The sequence below is a fragment of the Diceros bicornis genome, chromosome 9, assembly GCF_020826845.1.
Source record: "Diceros bicornis minor isolate mBicDic1 chromosome 9, mDicBic1.mat.cur, whole genome shotgun sequence".
In the NCBI taxonomy this organism is placed as follows: domain Eukaryota; kingdom Metazoa; phylum Chordata; class Mammalia; order Perissodactyla; family Rhinocerotidae; genus Diceros; species Diceros bicornis.
In genome coordinates this window covers 75,363,749-75,386,288 of record NC_080748.1, presented here as the reverse complement: position 1 = coordinate 75,386,288, position 22,540 = coordinate 75,363,749, and the positions used below count along the sequence as shown (strand labels likewise).

Here is a 22,540-nt window from a genome sequence, read left to right as displayed (position 1 = left end):
CAAGACCAAAGGAATCCTTGGCTGAGTACTAGATCAACAGTTTAGTCTATGTTTCAAATCTGGGGAGGCGAAATGTTATAAAGACCAAAAATACTCCTTCCCCCAAAACAAAATTTCTAAAAGCTTGGAGTTAACATTTACAAAAATGCCAAGGTTTTCCTGAAAAAGGCAGAAAACCCGGGGAGGATGCACACCAAGTTATTGACCTGGACGGCTCTGGGGTTGGGGAGAGGGAGTGATGGGTGAGGGACTTGGTCTTAACTTTTGTATGAAAGTTTGAATCTGGTGCATTGAGAAGGCATTCCTGTATCGCTGGTGTAACTGGGAACAACGTTGAGGAAAGGAAAAAAGTCAGAAAAGCAGGCGCAATTTTTTCATTTGTTTTGTGAGTGTCAGAAAGTGCTTATCCACGTAAGTGTTGTTGATGTTAGATCAAAACAAACCTTTCACTGCACCTTCTTGAGTTGAAAGCAATGCACAGAGCATTTGGACATGGGTGATTTTCCATTTTGTAAAATAAAACACGTGCCTCTCTGCCAAAATGCGGGAGCAGCAGGGCAGCGCGACATCCTGGCCCTGTGGGCCCCAGCCCTCCCTGCCAGTTGCCTCAGTGGCCATTCCCGCCCTGGTCAGCCCCTCACTCTTCCCTCTGTCCCTCCAACTTCAAGCTTCAGACGGGGTCCTCCGTGAGGTCGTCCCCAGTCACTGCCCCACAGTGACCTCCTTCTGCTCCTGATGACCCTCTTCTTGCATCTCGCAATTTCTGACTACGTTTGGGCACTCGATTCCCTTCTGTGTAGGGCTTCACACTCTGCTCTCTTGAGAGGGGATGGTCTCGTGCAGCACCCAGGCTGTAAGTTCCTGAGACATGCCTGTGGCTGGGCCCTCTTCTCTCTGTACGTGGCATTACAGCTCGCAGTACGCCTGTAATGAGAGTTCGCGCTCAGGCTGTTCCCACTTGTTCGAGGTGATGAGGATAATTCCTCTCATGCAGTCTGGTCCATTACATGGCATGAAAAGCCCTCAGGGGCTCATGTCAGGGTTCTGGGTGTGCTTTTCCTCCATTCTGCCCCTGTCTCTGGCTCCACTGGGCTCGGGCAGGGAGGACACTCAGCCTCAGAGTTACCTACAGACACATGGCCGTGGGCCCCTGTGGCCAGACAGGTCCAGCCCTGAATGTCGGTCCTGGGAATGTGACGGCCAGTGTGCACAGTGGAGGTGCTTCTGGCCTGCTGGGGGAGGGGTCAAAGGCTTAGAGAATTGGGAACTGCATTCTTGGGGCCCTATGGATTCAAGATGCTGAACCTCAGCTGAAAGGTCCACCCCTGCACTCTGTGTCAGCCTCTCTGAGTACACCTCACAAGTGCCCACAGTTTGTCCCCACCTGGCCGTGGTTAAATGTCAAAGCTCGTACTCCCACCTTGTGCGCACTAACCAGCATTTATCAAAGGGCATGGAGGTGGCAAGAGGGGGCCTGGCCAGCCAGCAGAGTGACAAGGAGCGACGACCAGAGCTGCCTTCATAACCAGGAGGCCTCCTTGGAGAGGGCCAGGCAAGCAGGGCTGCCGAGACCCGACTCTGGGTGCTACAAATCCTTCTTGGCCATCCTCTCAGGCCTTTCTCATAACCCGTCTGCCCTGCATGCCAGGCTTCTCGGCTCCAAAGCTGCTTAGGGCAGGTTTGTTCTGAGCATGTAGAGGCAGGAAGGAGGAAGTCACATCCGGAGGGCATTTGGGAACAAAACAGGATCAGGAAAGAGGACGGAGATCAGGAGATCCCGCAGGAAGGCAGGAAGCGGCAACAGCGGGTGCGGGAGACCGGAGCTGAGATGCACCCTTGGTTTGCAGCGCTGGCCGCAGGTGGACGGGGACGGCTTTCTTTTCAACAAGGCGATGATGGGTGTGATTTACAAAGAGGGAAAGCTGAGTTCCAGGGGCTGCACTAGCCAGGGATGCTCCAAGGCCAAGCTCTGAGCACAGAATCCTGAGCTCAGGGAGTCAGGAGGGACAAGTGTCCTGCAGAGGATTCACACCCGCACCCGAGCCTCACTTTCCTTATCTGTAAAAATAGGGACATGGTGTGTGTGTGTGTGTGTGTGTGTGTGTGTGTCCATTAATCAACACACCTGTAAGTCATTTAAAAGTAACGATATCATTTAAAATGAAAACTGACTGTGGCCACTGAAGTTTTCTAAGTGGGCTGGCACAACTCATATCAGTAGGATGTACATCTCATTATTACTGGGACGAGAAGGTCCCAATGCCTAGCCACACCCTAGCCCCTAGAGCAGTGGTGCTCAAAATGTGGTCCCTGGGTCAGCAGCATCAGCACCACCTGCAGACATGTTAGAAATGCACGCTCTTGGGCCCCATCCCAGACCTGCTGAACCAGGCGCTCCGGGGTAGAGGCTCAGCGCTCTGTTTTAACAAGCCCTCTGGGTAATCCTGCTGCATGCTCAAGTCTGAGAACCACCGGCCCTCTTGCCCGTGGTATTAGTTTCCTAGGGCTGCTGTAACAAAGTACCATAAACTGGGTGGCTTAAAACAACAGAAACTTATTCTCTCATAGTTCTGGAGGCTAAAAGTCCAAAATCAAGGTGTCAGCGGGGCTGGTTCCTTCCGAGGCTGTGAGGAAGAATCTGTTCCAGGTCTCTCCCCAGGTTCTCGTGGTTTGCTGGCAATCTTTGGCATTCCTTGGCTTGTAATGCATCGCCCTGATCTCTGCCTCCATCATCCCATGGCGTTCTTCCTGTGCGTCTCTGTCTTCGCATGGCATTTTCTTTTCTTTATAAGGACACCAGTCCTCTTAGATTAGACCCACCCTAATGACCTCATCTTAACTTGATTACACCTGCAAGACCTGATTTCCAATTAAGGTCATATTCACAGGTGCTGATGGTTAGAACTTTATCCCATCTTTTTTGGGGACAAAACTCAATCCATACACCCACCCATTTCTGAACACCCCTCTTTCCAGACACTCTTCTCTGAGTCTCATCCCATCCCAGCTCTAAGCCCTCACACTACCTCAGAGCCCCACCACGAAGGTCAGGCTTGGAGGAAAGAGTAAGAGGGATCTGTTTTAAACACTAATTGGTTAAAAAAAAAGTTTAACTGTCATAGTTTGTTTTTAAGGCCCTATCAAAATAACTCTATGTCTAAATGGAAGCATCAGAGTGACCCCCTTGAAGGGTCTCCTCACTCTCCATGTGGGAACTCAGTCCAGAGGAAGGTGTAAGGCTGGGGCAGCCTTGTAGGTCAGGGCTCTGTAATGAGGACCCCGAGTCCCATTCCCTGGGGGTGGACAAACGGTGCCCAACCAGCAGAGGTGTCGAGGCTTCTATCACCAGGTGGAGGGTCTCATGATAACTTCTAAGAATTTTAATCACTTGACATTTTAAGGAGGAAGAACAGAGAGTTTCATAAATCAAGTTCGTAGATACCCAAATGTTCCCATGGGCTCTTGGCTTTCTCCAGAAAGCACATTTCCACTGAGAATCACGTCTCCCTTGGCACTGCTACACACCGCAAGCTAACCACCATCCAGCTTTCACTACAGTTTTCTTTCTCACTTCGCCAAATGACTGCATACGGGACAGGCATAGAGACCAAAAAGTTCCTCTGGCATGCAAGGGTTGTGGGCAGCCAGGCTCAAGGACGGGCTGTGCCACCCTCGGACACTCCAACCATGTGGTGCGTGGGTCAGAATACACCTCAGGCCACACGAGTCCCTCATGACATGGATGCCCTGGTTCCTCCGTAATTGTCTAAATCTGGAAAGTCTCATTTTCTAATGCCAAAGTCCTACACCACCTTCCAGTGCTCACATTCTTTGATTCCAAGAAGCCCTGACACAGGCTCTGTTGCCCTAGTAGCTCAGCAATGGGACAGGCAGTGGGAGGTGGCCCATCCCAGGGAAGCGGGGAGCCTCTGTGTGTTTCCTAATGCCTGATACTATTCCCTTTGGTAGGAGGCACATAAGGGATAAAGTGCTAGGAACTGCCCGAGATGGGACATTGCCCGGAACTCAGTCCCAGTAAACACTCATCAGCTCAGTCCCCCGGCGTAAAAGGCTGCTCCCTTTACAACAGGAGGCAGCTCAGACGGACGGAAGAGGGCAGGCTGGGGACACCTTGCCTCTCCCATAATTTACAATTTTGTCTCTGGGCCAGTCCTCCTCTTCAACATTCACTGCTTTATTAATTCATACATTTATCAAGTATTATCCTAGGCTCTGAGGATACGGTGGGAATAACGGAGATATGGCCCCTAAACCTCACGGATCATGAAGAGCAGCAGGTGACACATACAACTGGAATCAGGCAATGACAATACAACGTGTTAAGTATGGAGTAGACATTATGGACTATGGGGAAGAGCTTAGGGGACTGCCTGGAAGGGCTCCCATGTTTTGCGTTGGATGACTGGATGGATGGTGGTGTCATACCCAAGATAGGGGATACGGGATAAGATATAGTTTGGGGGTGGGAGAAGGTGGGCTTAGGTGCCCCTGGGACAGGCATGTGGAGGTGCCCAATATAAAGCAGGACATACGAGGCCTGAAGCCTAGAAGAGAGGTTTAGGGTTAGGGTATAGATTTGGGTGGCATGAGGTGGACAATATTCCCAGGGAGAGTTGAGGGAACCTGTTTTAAAATGTAGGTTTTATTATCATTCAGGTATGGTGAGGTTAACAGATCAGGAGATGCCTGCCATTGAAAAGTTAGTTTGTTACTTACAGTTCCCAGGAGGAGGGGCCATGCCACACCCTGCAGGGCCACATGGGGAAACACCAGGGCTTCCTGTGGGAACAAGGCAGGTAGGCAGGCTGAGGATTGGCCAGTTGGAATCATCTCAGTGGGCTCTGGGGCGTAGGGGCTGTCTCTAGTCATCTGGTACCTGGTCCTGGGGTGCCTGGGGCTCGTGGACGGTGGCCTGGAACGCCTGGAGGTGGTTGAAGGTCAAGTTTCTGGGATGATTGGTTTGTATTTGAAAAGTATACTCATGGGTGAGTCTTTTGCTGTCTTCAGGAACTGGCTAAGGAGAGGCGGTCCCTCCAGGGTCAGCAAGTCTCCAGATGTCAAATCATCAGAATACAGAAAATAAAAAGGCATGATTAATACAAAGGCCTAGGAAAGGACCATGAGGACATCCACATTCAGGGGAGGGAAGCAGCTGAGAAACCCACAGGAGAGACTGAAAAGAGGCAGGAAAACCAGGAGGGTGATGTTACAACAGCCAAGGGGGTTGAGGGAATAAGGAGGGAGTGACCAGCAGTCTAAAGAGAGGCCTTGCATTTGACCAAAAACTGGCCAGTGGGGACAGAAGCCAGATGTTAGTGGGATGAGGATAGAGAGGGGGCTGAGGGGATGGGGCCAGCAAGTGTCCAAACTTGTTTCAAGAAATCTGTCTTTAAGGAGGAATTGGGGGTGGGGGTGGGGAGGTGGGGAGGTATGGAATGGCAGATGGGATCTTTTTTTTTAAACTAGAGAGAAATTATTATGGTTTAAATCCAGGAGGGAGGGAGTCAGAGAAGAGGGTGAAGTTGAAGATACAGAAGAAGGGAGAAGAGGATGGTGAGAAGTCTCTAGTGAAGCACACGGGTTTTTTTTCTTTTTTTTGTGAGGAAGATTGGCGCTGAGCTAACATCCGATGCCAATCCTCCTTTTTTTTTTTTTTTTGCTGAGGAAGATTGGCCCTGGGCTAACATCCATGCCCATCTTTCTCTACTTTATATGGGATGCTGCCACAACATGGCTTGACAAGTGGTGCGTCAGTGTGCGACCGGGATCCGAACCTGCGAACCCCGGGCCGCCAAAGCAGAGTGTGCACACTTAACTGCTACACCACTGGGCAGGCCCAGCATACAGTTTTAAAACAAAACTTTTTTCAGAGGAGAGAAGGATGACCGGTGGGTGCAGAGACACATGTGCAAATGGACAGAGGCCTGGGGAGTTTCCCCCATCTTCCACCCTGACTCTTTTCCAGTGTGGTGGGAACATTTCCTGACTAAGGTCAGCCAGTGCAGTCACAAATTTTAAATATTTCAAAATCAGATCATAGCTTATTAGTCAGTACTATTAATACATTAAGAATATGCCATGAATATGGTGTTTAACAGTTTAGGAAGCAGGTCCATGCTCCCCAGGGCACCCAACTCCAATGGTAGCCCTCTGAGGTGGACAGAGCTGGGCAGGAAGTCTTCTCACTGTACCAGAAGGCCACTGACATCCCTGAGTCACCCAGCTGATGGGGCCTGAGGGGTTGTGCCTGGAGAACCAGTGTTGTCTCTCACATCCTGCTGCCTCCATTTATATCTGGGCTGGAAAGTGACAGCTGCCTTAGTTACCTGCCTCCTTTTTGCCCCAGCGATCATCATCATTATGGAGTATGGAGAGTCATTTTGTCAGTGGTAGTGTCCTTACTTCTACCCCAAGGTGTTTGTTACGGGCTAAATTGTGTCCCCCAAATTCATATTTTGAAGTCCTGACCCCCAGTGTCTCAGACTGTGACTGTATTTGGAGAAAGGGTCTTTAAAGAGGTAATTAAGCTAAAATGAGGTCATTAAGGTGGGCCCTAATCCAATAGGACTGGTGTCCCTATAAGAAGAGGAGATCAGGACACAGGAACACACAGAGGGAAGACCACGTGAAGACACGGGGAGATAAGACGCCATCTACAAGCCAGGAGAGAGGCCTCAGAAAAAACCAACCCTGCCAACACCTTGATCTCAGACTTCTAGCCTCCAGAACTGCGAGGACATAAACTTTTGCTGTGTAAGCCACCCCGTCCGTAGTACTTTGTTATGGCAGCCCTAGCAAACTAATATTCTTTTTTTTTTTTTTCACTGAGGAAGATGTGCCCTGAGCTAACATCTGTTGCCATTCTTCCTCTTTTTGTATGTGAGCTGCTACCGCAGCATGGCCACTGACAGATGAACGGTGTAGGTCCGCACCTGGGAACCGAACCTAGGCTGCCAAAGTGGAGCACGCCGAACCTAACCACTAGCCCACCGGGGCTGGCCACTAACACAGTATTCTTAATCTCTCTACCCGATTTAAGTAAAATAAATCAAATTCAAACGTCACACCTCTTACTACCTGTTGAAAGAAGAATAGAAGCCAGAATTCACCAAATGTTATCATTTCCACTTATTTTCAAAGGCACTTCCAAGAGCTAAAAATGTGTTACTTCAGAAGTGAGTGTGGCATTTATGCTGGAGAGTGAGCCTGCAGCTGTGTCTTCTAAAAGGTCAGGTGGCATCTGACGGTAAGGCTAATTGCTGGCTGGGGCCAGAGGAGGAACTGTAGTGCCCTTGAGCATTCTGTGCCCATGGTCCCACGTACATGGTACAGTGTTGCTATGCTTTTTCTCCCGAGGTCAAGTTGATGACCCAGATTTACTGAGCAGCCTTCACGTAGAGCCTCACCCGTCCTATGGCCTAAAGATTATTTTTCCAGCTTGCTCGACTGTGCTACTCTGTTAAGCACTTCTGCAGAAGTCTGTTAATCTTATCTCTGGTTTTATCCACGTGCTCATCTTTTATATTCACAGAGAGTTCTGGTAAATGTGTGGGGATGTGACTGAGAAGACCAATGGTAACCACCGTCCTTTCCACAGCCTCTTTGATGTCACCCACTTGGGCAGAGCTCGTGAAACCAGCCAAGTCGGGGAGCAGTGAAGGAGGTGACAGGTCAGGTACCTGGAAGCACGTTCCTTGGGAAGCACGGGCTCGACAGCTCTGCCTCTTTCCTCCAACCTTTACAAAGTAAGCCCACCGAGTGCAGGTGTGGTGGAAGGGGATTCCTTCCTGATGGGGACCTCACAAGACACAGGTTCCAGGCCTACTGAGCCCCAGCAGCCTGGGTGCGTCACCGGCAGTTCTGGAACTTGGCTTCGTGTGCCAAAGGAGGACATTAGTCAAGATGATCGCTGATGTCCTTTCCGGCTCTGAGAACTATGGGATTTCTGCCTGCAAGACCAGTAAGCCCAGTAAGTGTAGCCTGGTTTCCCAGGACTTCATGGGTTTTGCCATGTATCTGTCTTAGCATATCTTTAGTAGCTTTCTTTTTGTGTTCAGAGTGGGTGGCCTGACTTTAATCGCCTGTTTAGCCTCTGGCTGGCATCCACTCTCTCATCTGGGAAAACAGTGGCTGGTCTTGGGCCTGGCAGCCACACAACGTTGGAGACAGAAATCTGAAAGAGAGGGGCGGGGAAGAAAGGAGGGCAGAGCCAGGGAGAGCAAGATGAGGGATACCAGCTTGGATGCTAAAAAGTCAACTGTACTGTACATCTGGGTCGAAGCCCTTCCTTGAACCCCACTCACTGTGTGAGACAGGAGAGCTGGCAGCTGGGAGACGAGGCTTGCTGCCCTTGGGGAGCTGAGCAAGAAACCCTCTCCCCAAGATCTTGGCACTGGAGCTACTGCCATGCTGTTACTCATTTGTTCAGGCTCAGTGAGGTTTGGGGGCCATCTAGGAAGCAGAATAAGAAATCAGGGGCAGAGGCCCCTAAACTTTCTTAATGCTGCCCTTTTGGAGACCTCTTTGGCGATCCTCCCAGTCTAAATGACCTTCTCCACTATTCTCGCTGATTGTAGCTGTGATAGAAAGTCCCCTAGTGGAGATTTTCTCCAGGCAGCTCAGGAGATGCGCGGGTCTGAGGGTTGCCCACAGCAAACAGCCTGTTCATGGCCGGTGGCCTCTCCCCAGCCCCTGTTCTTCTGTCCCCCTAAGTAAGGCGCTGAGCTCACCAAGAGACACCTGTGCTTGTTCCCAAAACTTCTTGGGTCAGTCAATTGTTATCGAAATTAAATAATTTAATTATTATGTAAATCAAAGTGTAAAGGCAAAAAGAAAGAGTTGTTTTTATAGGAACTAAGTTGAAAGCTTTGGAAAAGCTTGATAAAGATGAATTGCTAACAAAATCAAACCTACTGTCAAAACAGGTGTGAGTTTAACAATTATAAGACATTAGGGGAAAATGTACAAATCCAGGACGAAGTGCACTCTGATTGCTTCACTGAGTTGCCAGGAGTGGGTATTTGCTTTATCTGTCATTCTGTTCACATTCAGGCTGTCTCTTCCCAGGACGGAGAATGGCCAACCGTGGCGTTCCCGCTCTGCTAACGGGACTGGCTTTTCCAATTATTTGCTTGACTTTTTATGCTTAAACAAAATACATGCACTTTTCCTTCTTTAAACAGGTCCTAAGGCAACAGCAGGCATTGACATCACATTCATCTTTGTGCAGATTCAAATACAACATGCCCCCCTGCTGAAGCAGCAACACTTACCCACCACACCCACTCTAGGTGCAGACGTTGCCTATTTTGAAAAGCCCTCTGTGATCCTGGGAGCTTTATGTATATGAAAGATTGGAGTGAGTCAGAGGTTACAGAAATAAGGGTTTTACAACATCTGCACAGATAGTACTAGGCTGAACAACTTTCAGATAAATGCAGTGCTTTTGTTGAACATCAGTACATAATCTTACAATAGAAACTCCATACACAGAACTCTCAAGATAGCAAAAGAGCAAAACGGACCATGGTCCCCTGTAAAAAAATGAAACAAAAATCTTATAAAACAAAGAAGTCAGTTATGTGGGCTCCTGGGCTGGGCGTCCCTCACCTGGGGACACAGCTCATCTCTGAAGGGGCAGGGGGGACCAGAAGAGCCCCTGGGATATCTGGGTCTGGCCACTTGGGGACAGACCGTAACCCCAGCCTTGGAGCAATCTGAGCCCCTATGGCACTTCTGCATTTGGGTGAGGACCAGGGTGTGTCTCTGGGTAGCTGGAAGCTCAGGGTTAGCCAGAGTAGATCGCTAAGAACCCGCTCCCCTCCTCCTCCCTCAGGATCAGGGTCCTCTCCGCCCCGCTCCCCCCAACTCCAAGTCTACTCAGCCGCCCAGGGCAGCTCAGAACAGAGAGGAAGGTCACAGAACCGGCCCGCTTCCCTGGGAAGTTGTGGGCTGGCCTCAAGACACTGTGCGGGGGCTGCACACTGGAGTGGGTTTCTGGGACTGCCTGAATTCCTGTCTAAATCCCTCGGAGTTCAGAAATTCCCACGGCGTAGGGGGCCTAGCAGACCAAAATACTGCAGTCCATAAACGAAAGTGGTCAAAGCCCTCGTTTCTGGCCAGTAGAGATCCTCTGTGTTTTCTCGTTTGATGCACCCTTTCAGGTGCATCTCCAGCGACCACTCTCCTCAAGCTCCCAGCCCCACCCTGGCCCCTCATCCTCACTTCTTTCTTTATTAAGAAGCTAGAAACTACCATTTGAGCTTCTTCAACTTTGCTCCTTAGTTTCCGACTCACCTGTAGTCTTCTTCCTCTGGTTCTGGGCGACTGAAGTGTCTCTCCTGGTTTCCAAGGTCAACCCCTTCTCGTGGTTCCTGATCACACCCCTGCCTGGGCCTAGATCTCAGGCTCTCGTCACAGGCTTGTTTACCTTGACCTACAAGCTGATCCCGGAACAGCCTCTCCCCTTCCTTCCCCCCAGATTTCCTGAACAGGCGCATGCAAACCACCCCTGCTTTCTCACTCGTCCTCACGTCCCAGCTCTCGTCCTCTGGAACCTGCCATCACGGGGCTGACACCACCTTGTCCTGCAGCACCTGCCATCCTGATCACCCCTCCTAGATGGTCTCACCTCCCAGATGGGGCTGTCTCTCCTGATTCCCCTCCTACTTCTCTTCTTCTTCCTCCACTAGAAATGCAAGAATTCCTTAAGATTCCATTGTTAACCCTCTTCTCTCCTCTCTCCATATTCTGTCATCCAGTTTACCCCGTTACTCTAGCAGGACCACCAATCTAGTTCTCTAATCCTCTTCTGCCTCTTCGCAGATTGATTCCCAACATCTAGTGACACTGCCCCGCCTCTTCAGCCCAAACCATGCCTACCACTCCCCTCGACCCAAATCTCTCTGCCTGAAATCCCAACTCTAGTAGAGGCATCGTCAACATTTAGCTATTGAGGTTTCTCCATTAGATACTACATCAAGCAGGTTATTAAATTCACATGATTCTGGCAATTTTTCTTACACATAAGATTGCAGTTTCAGAACTAAAATTTTAGTCTGAGCCAGAAAGCCATTTTGACATTCTGGGTCCATCCCTTTATAAACACACTGTATGGGTTATGGGGACTGTGAACTCTTGATTCTCACAAATTACATATCACTTAAGCTATCTGATTAAAGAAAAACTCTTAAGTTCATGGTTTAGACACTTTCATTTCCATTTAAGAACAACTGCTGCAGGAACATGAACTCAGGGACTCAGAAAACATTCTAAATGACACTGGAATGCATTCACAATTTTGTGCTCTATTTTCCTAAATTTTTTACCTTTCTTATCCCAAACTCAGTGTAGGTTTATGGACTTCAGAGGCAGGTTTTCCTTTATTTGGGAAGTGGGGTTCACTACAGAAGATTTTTTCCTTCTTCCTCTTATCATTTCACAATCTGGAACCTGTTCACTTGAAAATTAGGCCCAATCTGTTACCATTTGCACAGAATCAAAAGCCTAAATGATCTTTTCTAGATCTTAGGAAATCAAACCAAATGACTCGCTGATACCCTCCTCTGGCATGCGTCACTGTGCATGGGACACAAAAGGTTTTCCTTTGAGGGGTCCCATCAGCCTGACAGATTTCCGGGTGTCTTGATAAGAGGTGTGTGTGTTCTCAGGTGTTCAAACTCCTGCAGTGGGTGGCTGCAGTTTGTGTCAAAATCCACAGGAACAAGAGCAGGGATGGGAACTCCTGTAAGGCACAGAAACGTGCCCAAGAGTGAAAAGTCAGACATGTGGGAGGGTACGGGGGAGGACAGGGATGTTCTGGAGGGTGGCGACTGATGAAGGGGGAGATGGCCTGGCAGTTGTATGAAAAGGATGAAAAACAATGGGTCACCTCTGGGAAGGTGAGACCTTGGCAGCTGTAGCGAGCTGGAAAAGAGGCTGAAGGAGTCAGGAGAAACCTAAGGGGGTCTTCCAGCTCTGCCCCTATGAGGTGCATGTCCTACGGTCAGGGCCCCTGTACTGACCTCAATTTCTATTCTCTAAATTGAAGGATTGAAGTAGGGGGTCACTAAGGCTCCTTGCGGCAGGACAAAGATCTCTGAAATGTAAGCACATTTAGGAGGGAATCCTGACAAGAAGTCAAACAAGAACCTGAAGGGGTGGTGGGGTGGTTAATCCCTCTTAATTTAAGCCTCACCTTGTGATCTCTAACAGTGAGGGGAGGCTCTTTGTTCCCCCTCCTCTGGTTTGGTTTTACTTTGCTAGGTGCTGTTTGAAGGCGAGAAGGAACACAGGAGATGGAGTATTTTTGGATATTGTTCTCTCCTGTGGCCTTTTGCACGGAACGACAGAGGGTGGTTTAGTTTTGCCTCAGGGGTAATAATGATCACATCTTCAGCACACTCTCAGGCTGTCTTGTACGCGTCTTGGTCAGCGAATGCAGTCGAGATTGCCTCCTCTACGGTAGACTGTCCTTCAACCTGAGATGAGGAGACTCAGATCAAGTCGGGGTCTGTGCTTGGGACCAGCTGGGCTTCCAGACAGTCACCTCGACCCCCATTCTGAGCAGCCCAATGGCCCTGACAAGCCTATGAATGGGGCCTCACCGGGCCAGTCCTACTTACAAGAACAAAAGGGCTTCTTGCCCTTCAAAAAAAAAGCACCCAAATCTTCTGAAGAAAGATGAGCACTCTGGCAAGATTTTTCTAGTAGAACCTAGAATAAAGTTTACTTAGGTAAGTCTAATAAAAAATACCAAAAAGTAAAACACATTAAAAACTTTATTGTAAGTATCACACATGTCCAAATTTGCATCAGTTTGATACAGTTCTGCTCATTTTGCAGAACACAATAGTTGTACAATTTCCTTAAATCTTAACAGTCCCCCCGCTTTAGATCTTTTCTTACTCGTCCACTTCTGGCCTTGCCCCCTTCTCTCTGGGACGGTGTCCTCTGCAGTCTACTTCGCCTCATGCTGAGAGCCCCATCAGCCCCGGGGCCAGGGAGAAATGTGCTTCCAGGGAGGCTGGCCTGGCAGCTGGGAAGGGCAAGATATTTTCTCTTCCGTTCCAGGGCCAAGGCCACACTGGGCAGCCACTGAGCACTAGGTGAGGCCACATTGCTCCAGGGAGCTCACTCTCCCCTTTGTCCCATTTCACCCCTAGCCTGAGTGGCTTACTGTGAATATTCTAAGCAAAATTAACCCCCGTTAAGTTTCATGGAGTATTCTAGAACCTCAAATTGGTACTCGATTATTATCACTGTTTTTTTAATGGAAGTGGGGAGAAGGAGTTGGTAAAACCCCCCTGGACTGGACGGGCTGGAACAGCGTAGAGTTGGATTTCGGTCTCTGTTCCCTGCCCATCACTGAGGCCTGGCTGATGCTGCATGCAGCACATACGGACTGCTCACCCCCGGGAAGTGTGGACACTGAAAAGCCACTGGGGTTTGAAAGCAAATTTGAGAAAAAAATAGCCATGAAAAAGGTCCATAAGGAATAATTTGACATGTTCTTTCTGAATAACATTCCTCTTTCCCCTTTTATGGCATTTATGATCAGATATAATGTGTGATGCATTATAGTAAAAAGAATATTACCATAGCAGTAATTTCCCATCTGGAGTGCTATTCAACTGCTTGCAGAAATCTGCAATTTTAATGCATTTTAAACACACTAGGAATGAGTGATGATTCTTCAAACTAAGGAAAAAAACCCAATAAAAAAATATAGAAAATACATGCTAATTTAATGGCAAACTTATTTTGATACTTTAACAGTTTTGATCTTAGAATTAAGGGTGGAGAGCAGTGGGGACAACCCTTTGCCCACAAGGACATCGAGAACATCGACGCGAGAGAGTGCGGGGTCCTCGGGCTGATTCAGTAGCGGGGACAGTGCCCACTGTGGTCAGCAGCTTGGCCAGTTCCTGTGTCGTCAGCTGGGCCCATCAGTGCTGCAGCAGGAAGTTGGTGGCCACATTAAGGTCATTATTTGAAGCTCTCAGGGCTTCCAGAGCATCACCTCTGGAAAATCCCATCTCCATGAGCCGGGCAACCTGAAAACAGAACAGAACCAGAAACCCGATGAGCCTGACAATACTGCCACTAATCAGCCAGCCCCCAAAGGTTCTTCATGTGAGTTTTGTAGGACAGGTTAAAAAACAAATTTTCATTTCAACGTGAAATCTGATGTTTAAAAAATTATAACAAGCACAGTGTTTTAAAGTGATACTGTACACGGCAATAGATATGCATGATTTCATTTAATCCTCATTTTAGAGATGGGGAATGGGGCTTCTGAGGGTCAAGCAACCTGCCAGGATGAGCAGAGGGTGGGCGAGCTCGTGGGATGTGGCCTGGAAAGTGGGTCTGTATAAGCAGCGCCGTGTTCACAGCCCTGCCACACTCCTTCAGCGTCAAATTTGATTCCTGAGGAATAACTTACCAAAGTCACATGTCCTTACGCATGCAAACAAATGCTTAACTGAATATTGATTCCTGATGCTGGCAGACATCGATGATAAAAACGCCTGTACGTTCTTGGCACCACACAGCCAGAGAACATCCTCTGGGTGCCTACACCTCTTCAGCATTTCACATTAGTTACAATGTCTGCTAAGCCACCGGCCAGGGCTCTGGAGGAAGCAGGGGCCACGCACAAAGAGGGGCGAAGCCGAGGGCAGAACCGCAGGAAGGAGGTAGCCGAAGCCACCAAGGGTAGGGAGGACGAGGCTTGCATTTTTTTGACCACAAATCCTGAATCTGTGAATATAGAGGTTTCCTTTACTTTTACATACAGGCAGCCTCCAATGTCGAATTAGGTGGTGTGACTGAAGTTTATTCCTAACCTATTTTCCCATTTAAAAATGTATTATAAAAATAATTATGACTCTGGACTAGCCACAGGAATCTATATTTTGTACTTATATTGAAATATACTATACTTGTAATAATATAAAGTGAAAAATGATACTCTTAGAAACGCTGAAATTTTCAGCAACGTGTGGTTAAAGAGGCTTCTGTTGGCTGACTGAGGACTTAGTCACCATTTCTAATCTGCTTTCCTGTAGCAAACCATGTGCTTGGTGCTACCCAGTGGAAAGAGAAGGTCTGACATTGCCCTCCTTCTCTCTCCTACTCCTGCTTAGGGGAGTCAAGGTGTATGTGAGTGTGGGGTAGAGTGTGGGGTGCCTGGAGGACAGAGCAGGGTGTGAGAGGGTCCTAAGTGACAGGAGGCCTGGTGCGATATTGTGATTTATAAGAAATATATGGATATTTGGTCATTCAGATGACTGAAATATAGTTCTCAGATATATTTGGTCTTCATTCAGTTCCTGGCTCACAACTCCCAAAACCCTTGGAATTTCCTGAGTGATAAGAGCAATGAGAACATCCTTTAGTTATAATATTTGGTCTCTTGTCCTCAGTTCCTAAAAGTGCTTCAAGGCCATAAAGGTGGAATGGTGTCTTGTTTTTGTTAATGAAGGTGACTTTTGGACTCACCCAAGGGTGGGGACTGGCTGCCAGGAGGACCAGCCGTGTGATCAGAAGATTGGAACTTTCATTCCCACCCCCTGATTTCCGGGGAGGGAGGGAAGGAGGGCTTGAGGTTGAATCAATTACCAATGGTCAATGACTTAGTCAATCAGGACTACGTAATAAGGTCTCCATAAAAAACCAAAAAGGACAGCTTGTCAGCTCTTTTTCAGAGAGCTTCCAGGTTGGGGAACCAGAACACTTCCACGTGCCACTGTGCTGCCCGTCCATGAGGACAGAAGGTCCTTTGTTTGGGACCTCACCCCATTTATCTCTTCATCTGGCTGTTGATGCGTATCCTTTAATATCCTTTGTAAATAACTGGTCATCTAGTGAGTAAACGGGTTTTCTTAAGCTCTGTGAGTTGTTCTAGCAAATTAATCGAACCCGAGGAGGGGGCTGTGGGAACCTCTGATTTATAGCCAGTCGGTCAGAAGCACAGGTGGCAACCTGGACTTGTGACTGACATCCTCAGTTGGAGGGGGTGGATGGAACCTCCAGTTTGTAGCTGGTTGGTCAGAAGCACAGGTGACCATATGCGACTGGCCTCTGAAGTAGAGGGTGGTCTTGTGGGACTGAGCCCTTTACCTGTGGAATCTGATTCTGTCTCTGGGCAGACAGTGTCAGAATTGAGTTGAAGTCTGGCGTTGGAGAACTGCTTGCCGGCAGGGGAAGCCTCCACAAACAGGTTGGAATTGGGTCCAGGAACCTTTTGCAGAGAGGCTAAGCCAGCTGAGAGGAAACAGGGACACGCAGGGGACCCTTCCCAGAAGTTGGAGTTCTAGCCAGCGTTTATCAAACTGAGGCTGTGATCCCTCATTACTGGGTCATAAACAGTTAGTGGGTTAAGACTAGGATTAAAAAAATGCATGTAGTGAGGGTCTTTCTTCCATAAAACTTCATTTCAGTTCTCCATATTCACACACATGTATGCAGCGGGTGTGTATGCAGTGGGCTGCATTTCTTACTGTGGGCTGTAGTCAGAAACCTTGACAGCTGTTTTCTAAGGGGATGGTCAGTGCCTGTGAAAAGGGCCATCCACAGGTGAGCAAGTGTGAGGTGGCAGCACTCGCACGTGCGAGACTCTGAGGTGAGCACAGGCAATTTCTAGCTCAACTCCCTAGGGTGATGGATAGCGTGGACGGAAGGGCAGAAATACGGTTTCATTTCCCACTCAAGGAAAGAACCATCTTTTCCAGAATATCACAAATACCCTTTACTCATCGGCCGAGATGGAAAGTTCTTCCTCAGACGAAGCAGAATTGGCCTCTCACTAGTTGCCATCGTGAGACTTCAAAGGCCCTAACTTTGTCCTTTGAAGTAACAGAAAACAACCCCATTCCCTTCTCTGTGTGAAGCACTTTGAGTGTCTGAAGGCCGCCCTCCTCCTCAACCCCTCTGCTTCTCTAAGCCAGGTCCTGGTCTGTCCCAGGCGACGCGGCACCCCATCTCCCACCTTCGCTGGAGGTGTTTCCTCTGCTGGAAGGCTCTGCCCTTTGCCCTTGGCCTGGTTAACTCCTTTTCATCCATTGGATCTCGGTGCACCTGGCCCTTTCCCATGTCTCCCAGACTAGCAGGAACCCCAGAGTAGAAGTCTCCTGGCCCCACTGACCTCTGTGCTGTGCTCATCACGGCTGTGACTTGTACATGTATTTGTAGGATGGACTGCTTCTCTCTACCACTGTACTGTAAGCCATCTGAGAATAAGGGCCCTGGCTGCTTTGTCATTCCCATGTTTCAGTATCCAGCACTTGCCAGCACAGCCCCTCCCCTTTCAATGTTCCCCCATTTCTGCCATCTCAGAATACAGTCCACAAAGCTGGATACAGTACCACTGGCGTGGTCTGAGGAGGGCAAAGGGCAGCTAGACCACTGCCTTCCTGTGATCTCAGCCCTTACAAGAGGAGAGGACTGCTTTAGTAGCACGCACACAGGTATGTGTGCGTGTGTGCACGTGCCCTTGTGTATGCAGCTACGCCACACTGCTGTGGCCAGTTAGTGTGGGGCCTGCTAAAACCCTCAGGGATTTTCACACGAAATGCTCAAGCCAGGCTTCTCAAATCCTACCCTGTAAGCTTATATCTGATCTTCCAGGTTCAGGACTATGCATCTGTTAAATTTCCTCTGATAGTTTTCTAGCCAATCACAATTAATTTCAGTTTAAATTCTGTTGTCTACTAGGTTAATCAGCTCCCTTAAATCTGTATCATCCCCAAATTTGATTACCAAAACTCTAAAACATCATTCAAGTTATTACGGATGAAAATGTCAAGCAGGCGCGATCACAGACAGAGCCCAGAACTCACCGGAGACCTCACTTTGTATTCAGGTGGCCAATCAACATTTTTTAAGAGATTTTTTTAATCAGCTTCAAACTCACTTCATATTATTAACCGTTGCGCATGTCACCAACATCTCTTAAGTGAAGAGATGCTGTCAAATGTCTTGGTGACATCCTGTAAAAACAGGACTAGTTTGGTGCCTTCAGACCACAACTCTAACGTTCACCAGTCATCTGTCTGATTATCTATTTTAAGCTTCTGCCAGACATCAACTTTGCCATTCAATTCTCAGAATCCACACTTTTCCCTTTCCTTGGGAGCATTTGAAACTAAGTATTACTTACCTTGCTTTCTCAACCCCAACAGCACCCTTGGGGAGGGGGCTGGAGGACTCGTGTCGGACGCGTGCCAATGGGGAAGAAACCACCTTACCGATCCAGGTGCTCTCACTAGGTTATTTCCACTCCAGGACGGAAATAACCTTTTACGATGTTTATTCCAATTACTTCCAGTAAAGGACTACTATCTTTAGCGAAGCTAACGTAGCCCAGTAAGGAGATGGGCAGCGCTACCTGCCTTCTCTCTGTTACCCATGAACATGACGCCATGGCACAACAACTTGGCCATTCTTAACGACTGTGAACAGCGTGGCAAACGCTACATTCACTATCACCTCTTTGTCACCTTCAGTACTTTCAAGCATAGCCCAGGACTGGCTTTGCACCTAGCCAGCAGGAACAAATCTATCTGTTTGGCAAATCATGACTCAAAATCTGGAGCTGATGACGTGTGAGCCAGCAAGGTGGCACCAGCACTGGTACCAGGTGGGGCTGCTAGGCCACAACTTCCACCTGGCATTAGTCTTCCCTGCACCGACTCTGAACACAGAAGGTTTGCTCTGGAGTCCAGAAGATGCTGGCAGAGGCCACCAAGGCAGAGCAGCAGCACCGAGGGCACTGCAGGCCCCAGCACTTGCAGCACCTGAGGGAAAAATCTCTCAGGTCTGGGATGGCTGGCTGTGTCCTAGGCCTCAGAAGTGATGTATAGTGTGAGAAGAAATTTTTCTCTGCATGTGAGGCTTCCTCCTCAGTTCATTCTCTCTCTCAGACATCACACGTGCACCATTGCTGGTTTTGACAACTAAGCTTGGGTTTTTCACAAGTCTTTGCTGAAGAGGGTGTTTGCTGTTACAAGCTTGCAGGCTGGCTGTTCATCCTCCGAAGGCGGCAATCATGCCCCTTTATCTAAAGCCGGCTTCAGAGCTTTTTGCATTTTTTAGGGGTGAGAAGCCAAGTGTGATTAGAGAATTTTCATTGCTAAATGACCTGGTACTTTGACCAGATGAAAAAAATTATGAAGTAGAAATAGTGTTATTACTGTCCTTTTTAAAAATTGAACAATTACACAAAGAAAGGGTATCTGTAAATTTCCCCTAGTGTCCAAAATTGTAAACACCCATGGGAAAATGAAATTGCATGCTTAGGCTTGCATATGTGGATAATAATCAGCCAGAAAAGATGAGAAATAAAGAGAGAGTGGTTCCGACAGTGTTTTCTAGCTGCTCCCATCCCTCAGTGGAGAGTGCCCCACAGCCCTGCAAGTTGGCCGTGCATTCCACTGCTGTTCTTTCTTCGGGTGGTTCAGCAGTTCACAGTCCAGACGCTAAGAACTGGAGCAGAACCCAGCAACACAGAGAACAGACGTCTATAGCTTTCTTGAGTGGATACCAACAACTACCGTTGTGGACCTTAATGTTTATCTGTGCCGAGAGGCCCAACTTGCCCAATCCTGGTGCATTTCGTTACTATTTCCGTGTGCTCAAATGGCAGAATGAGAAAACTGAGGCCCATGCAGACCTGTGGTCAGGCAAGCAAAATACACACACGATTCCAGAAGTTCACAATTCCTTAAAATAAAAACACAGAGGGGGCTGGCAGCCATTTTAAATCTGACCCAAGTGCAAGAGAATCATCCTGGCCACTGTAGCTGGGAGGTGGGAGCCCCGTCAGGGGGCAGAGAGCCTGAATTCTGGAGTCAGGCCCCAGTTGGCCAGATATTCACTGTGTGACCCCAGGCAGGGGGCTCAAGCCTCAGGCTCTCCGTTTCTCTCAGTTTCGAGGATAAGAGATCCGGGTGTGAAAGGCCTAGAACGGTGACTGGCATATACCACGTACTCAGTAAGCATTACCTCCTGTGATGATTATCCGACTGAAAAGCGACTGGGCCGGGCGTATGAGGGTCCCTCCCTCTCAGTTCAGAGACTCTGACGACGCGACAAAACCATCCTCAGGTTTTGTTTTCGGCATTCACTTTAACTGCTTCCACTTCACTAGTTTTATATCCTTTGTTGGTCAAAGAACTGATGTGTCTTTTGCAATGATCAAACGCAGGCTCTTTTTCAGACAGGGCCACGGAGCAGCTGGAAGGAAGTCTCGAAGCAGAAAAACCACTCCCTCTGGGACTTTGGTCACTGCCATCAAGGGAGAGGCTCATGCTTCCCCAGATGACAGAGACCCGACTCAACACTGGCTCCGCAGCTAGGTACACCCACATGTATACCCACCACCACGGCTAAATACAGCCATGCTTAAAAACAAATGCAAGTGACTTCTGCTACATATTTCTAGCATTTAAATGGCAAAAACAAGAACTGGCCTAAGAAAACTAATGTGGTGAGACCAAATGAAGTCAGAAAAATAGGAAAAATCTTTTTAAAGGGTGAGCATAAAAATTCTAACAAAAAGCCCACATTATTTTAGTGACTCTTATAACAACTTACTTTATATCTGTATAAATTCTAGCAAATATTCAATTCTGATCCACCTCCCTCTCCATCCAAAGCATATAGTATACATTAGTTATAAAACATGTAATCACACTGAAAGCCTAAACTAATTTGTTTTCTCTACAGGCTGTTTCCTGTCTTCAGCTGTTGGAATGAGAACCATCTGTTACCTGATCAGATCTAACATCCAAGGGAAGAGAAAATTTCAATGTAAAATCTTGTGATCTTATTTGACTAGAAGATAAAAATACATCCTGATCAGTTTAAATCAAGTTATGAATGCACAGGAATGTCACTAATTCAATGAATGCTTACAGACCACCTCCCCTGTTCCAAGGGCCTGCCCTGAGTAACTGCAGTGAGTTGGGGACTAACTCAGTCTAGTGACTTACGTGCTGTCTGTTGTCCCCAGCAGGCGGTGAGCTCCGTGAGGGCCACTACCACACCTGCCTTGTTTCCCACCTAACCCCGAGTCTAACACAGAAGGCGCCCCACAGTGGTTACAGAAAGAGTGTAAGTTGAGTGGTGTTAAGTTCTTCAAGGAACTGACAGTCTGTTGGGGGAAGACGCCCACTACACATCTTGGGGACAAAATGAGAAAGCTGCTAAAACACTTAGAACTCAGCAAAATAACATGCTGAGATGGAGATATTTTGATTTAAGCAGAGCCAAGAGCAAGGCAGATGCACATTCTGCATCTAACCGATATCGGACCGGCGGGGTTTGCAGGAGTCTGTTTGGAAAACTTAAAAACGCCCCATAGGTATTTTCTTTTTTAAATTTTTTGTTTATTGCAGTAACATGGGTTTATAACATTGTATAAATTTCAGGTGTACATCATTATACTTCTATTTCTGCATAGATTACATCATGTTCACCACCCAAATACTAATTACAACCCATCATCACACACATGTGCCAAATTATCCCTTTCGCCCTCCTCCCTCCTCCCTTCCCCTCTGGTAACCACCAATCCAATCTCTGTCTCTATGTGTTTGTTTATTGTTGTTATTATCTACTACTTAATGAAGGAAATCATACGGTATTTGACCTTCTCCCTCTGACTTATTTCACTTTGCATAATACCCTCAATGTCCATCCATGTTGTCACGAATGGCTGGATTTCTACAGATAGCCAACAGACACATGAAAAGATGTTCAAAATCATTAACTATCAGGGAAATGCAAATCAAAACTACAATGAGATATCACCTCACGCCCATGAGAACGGCTATAATTAACAAGACAGGAAACATGTGTTGGAGAGGATGTGGAAAGAAGGGAACTCTCATACACTGCTGGTGGGAGTGCAAACTGGTGCAGCCACTATGGAAAACAGTGTGGAGATTCCTCAAAAAATCAAAGATAGAACTACCATATGATCCAGCTATTCCACTGCTGGATATTTATCCAAAGAACTTGAAAACCCCATAGGTATTTTCCTTTTTTTTTTTTTTTTTTTTAATTTTATTTATTTACTTTTCCCCCCCAAAGCCCCAGTAGATAGTTGTATGTCATAGTTGCACATCCTTCTAGTTGCTGTATGTGGGACGCGGCCTCAGCATGGCTGGAGAAGCGGTGCATCGGTGTGCACCCGGGATCTGAACCCGGGCCGCCAGCAGCAGAGCGCGCGCACTTAACTGCTAAGCCACGGGGCCAGCCCCTCATAGGTATTTTCTAAAACGCATTTCCTTCAACTTTCCTTCTCCATTTCAGAGCACAGTAAGCACCTTCCTCCTTCTGCTTGTGCATCATAGGAAAGTTTCTGTCTAAAAATCCTCACCACAAAACATCAGAATAGAGTTCATTTTGGTTTCTAGCCTAAAAACCTGAATGATCCTTTTCTCTAACTTCTTTTAGAAACCAGGTGTAGTTGGGTTAATATCCAAAGAGGGCCTTATGCTTTTTCTGTCTTCTA

General features: G+C 47.8%; 1 protein-coding gene across 1 annotated transcript in view; it reads right to left on the bottom strand.

Moving 5' to 3' along the window:
- Window positions 1-12,782: 12,782 nt before the first annotated feature.
- UBAC2 (UBA domain containing 2) overlaps window positions 12,783-22,540 on the bottom strand; it is a 166,695-nt gene continuing 156,937 nt past the window's right edge. The window contains exon 9 of the mRNA XM_058548419.1: window positions 12,783-14,075. Coding sequence (XP_058404402.1) covers window positions 13,968-14,075 — 108 coding nt within the window. The 3' untranslated portion in view covers window positions 12,783-13,967. The remainder of the gene's footprint in view (window positions 14,076-22,540) is intronic.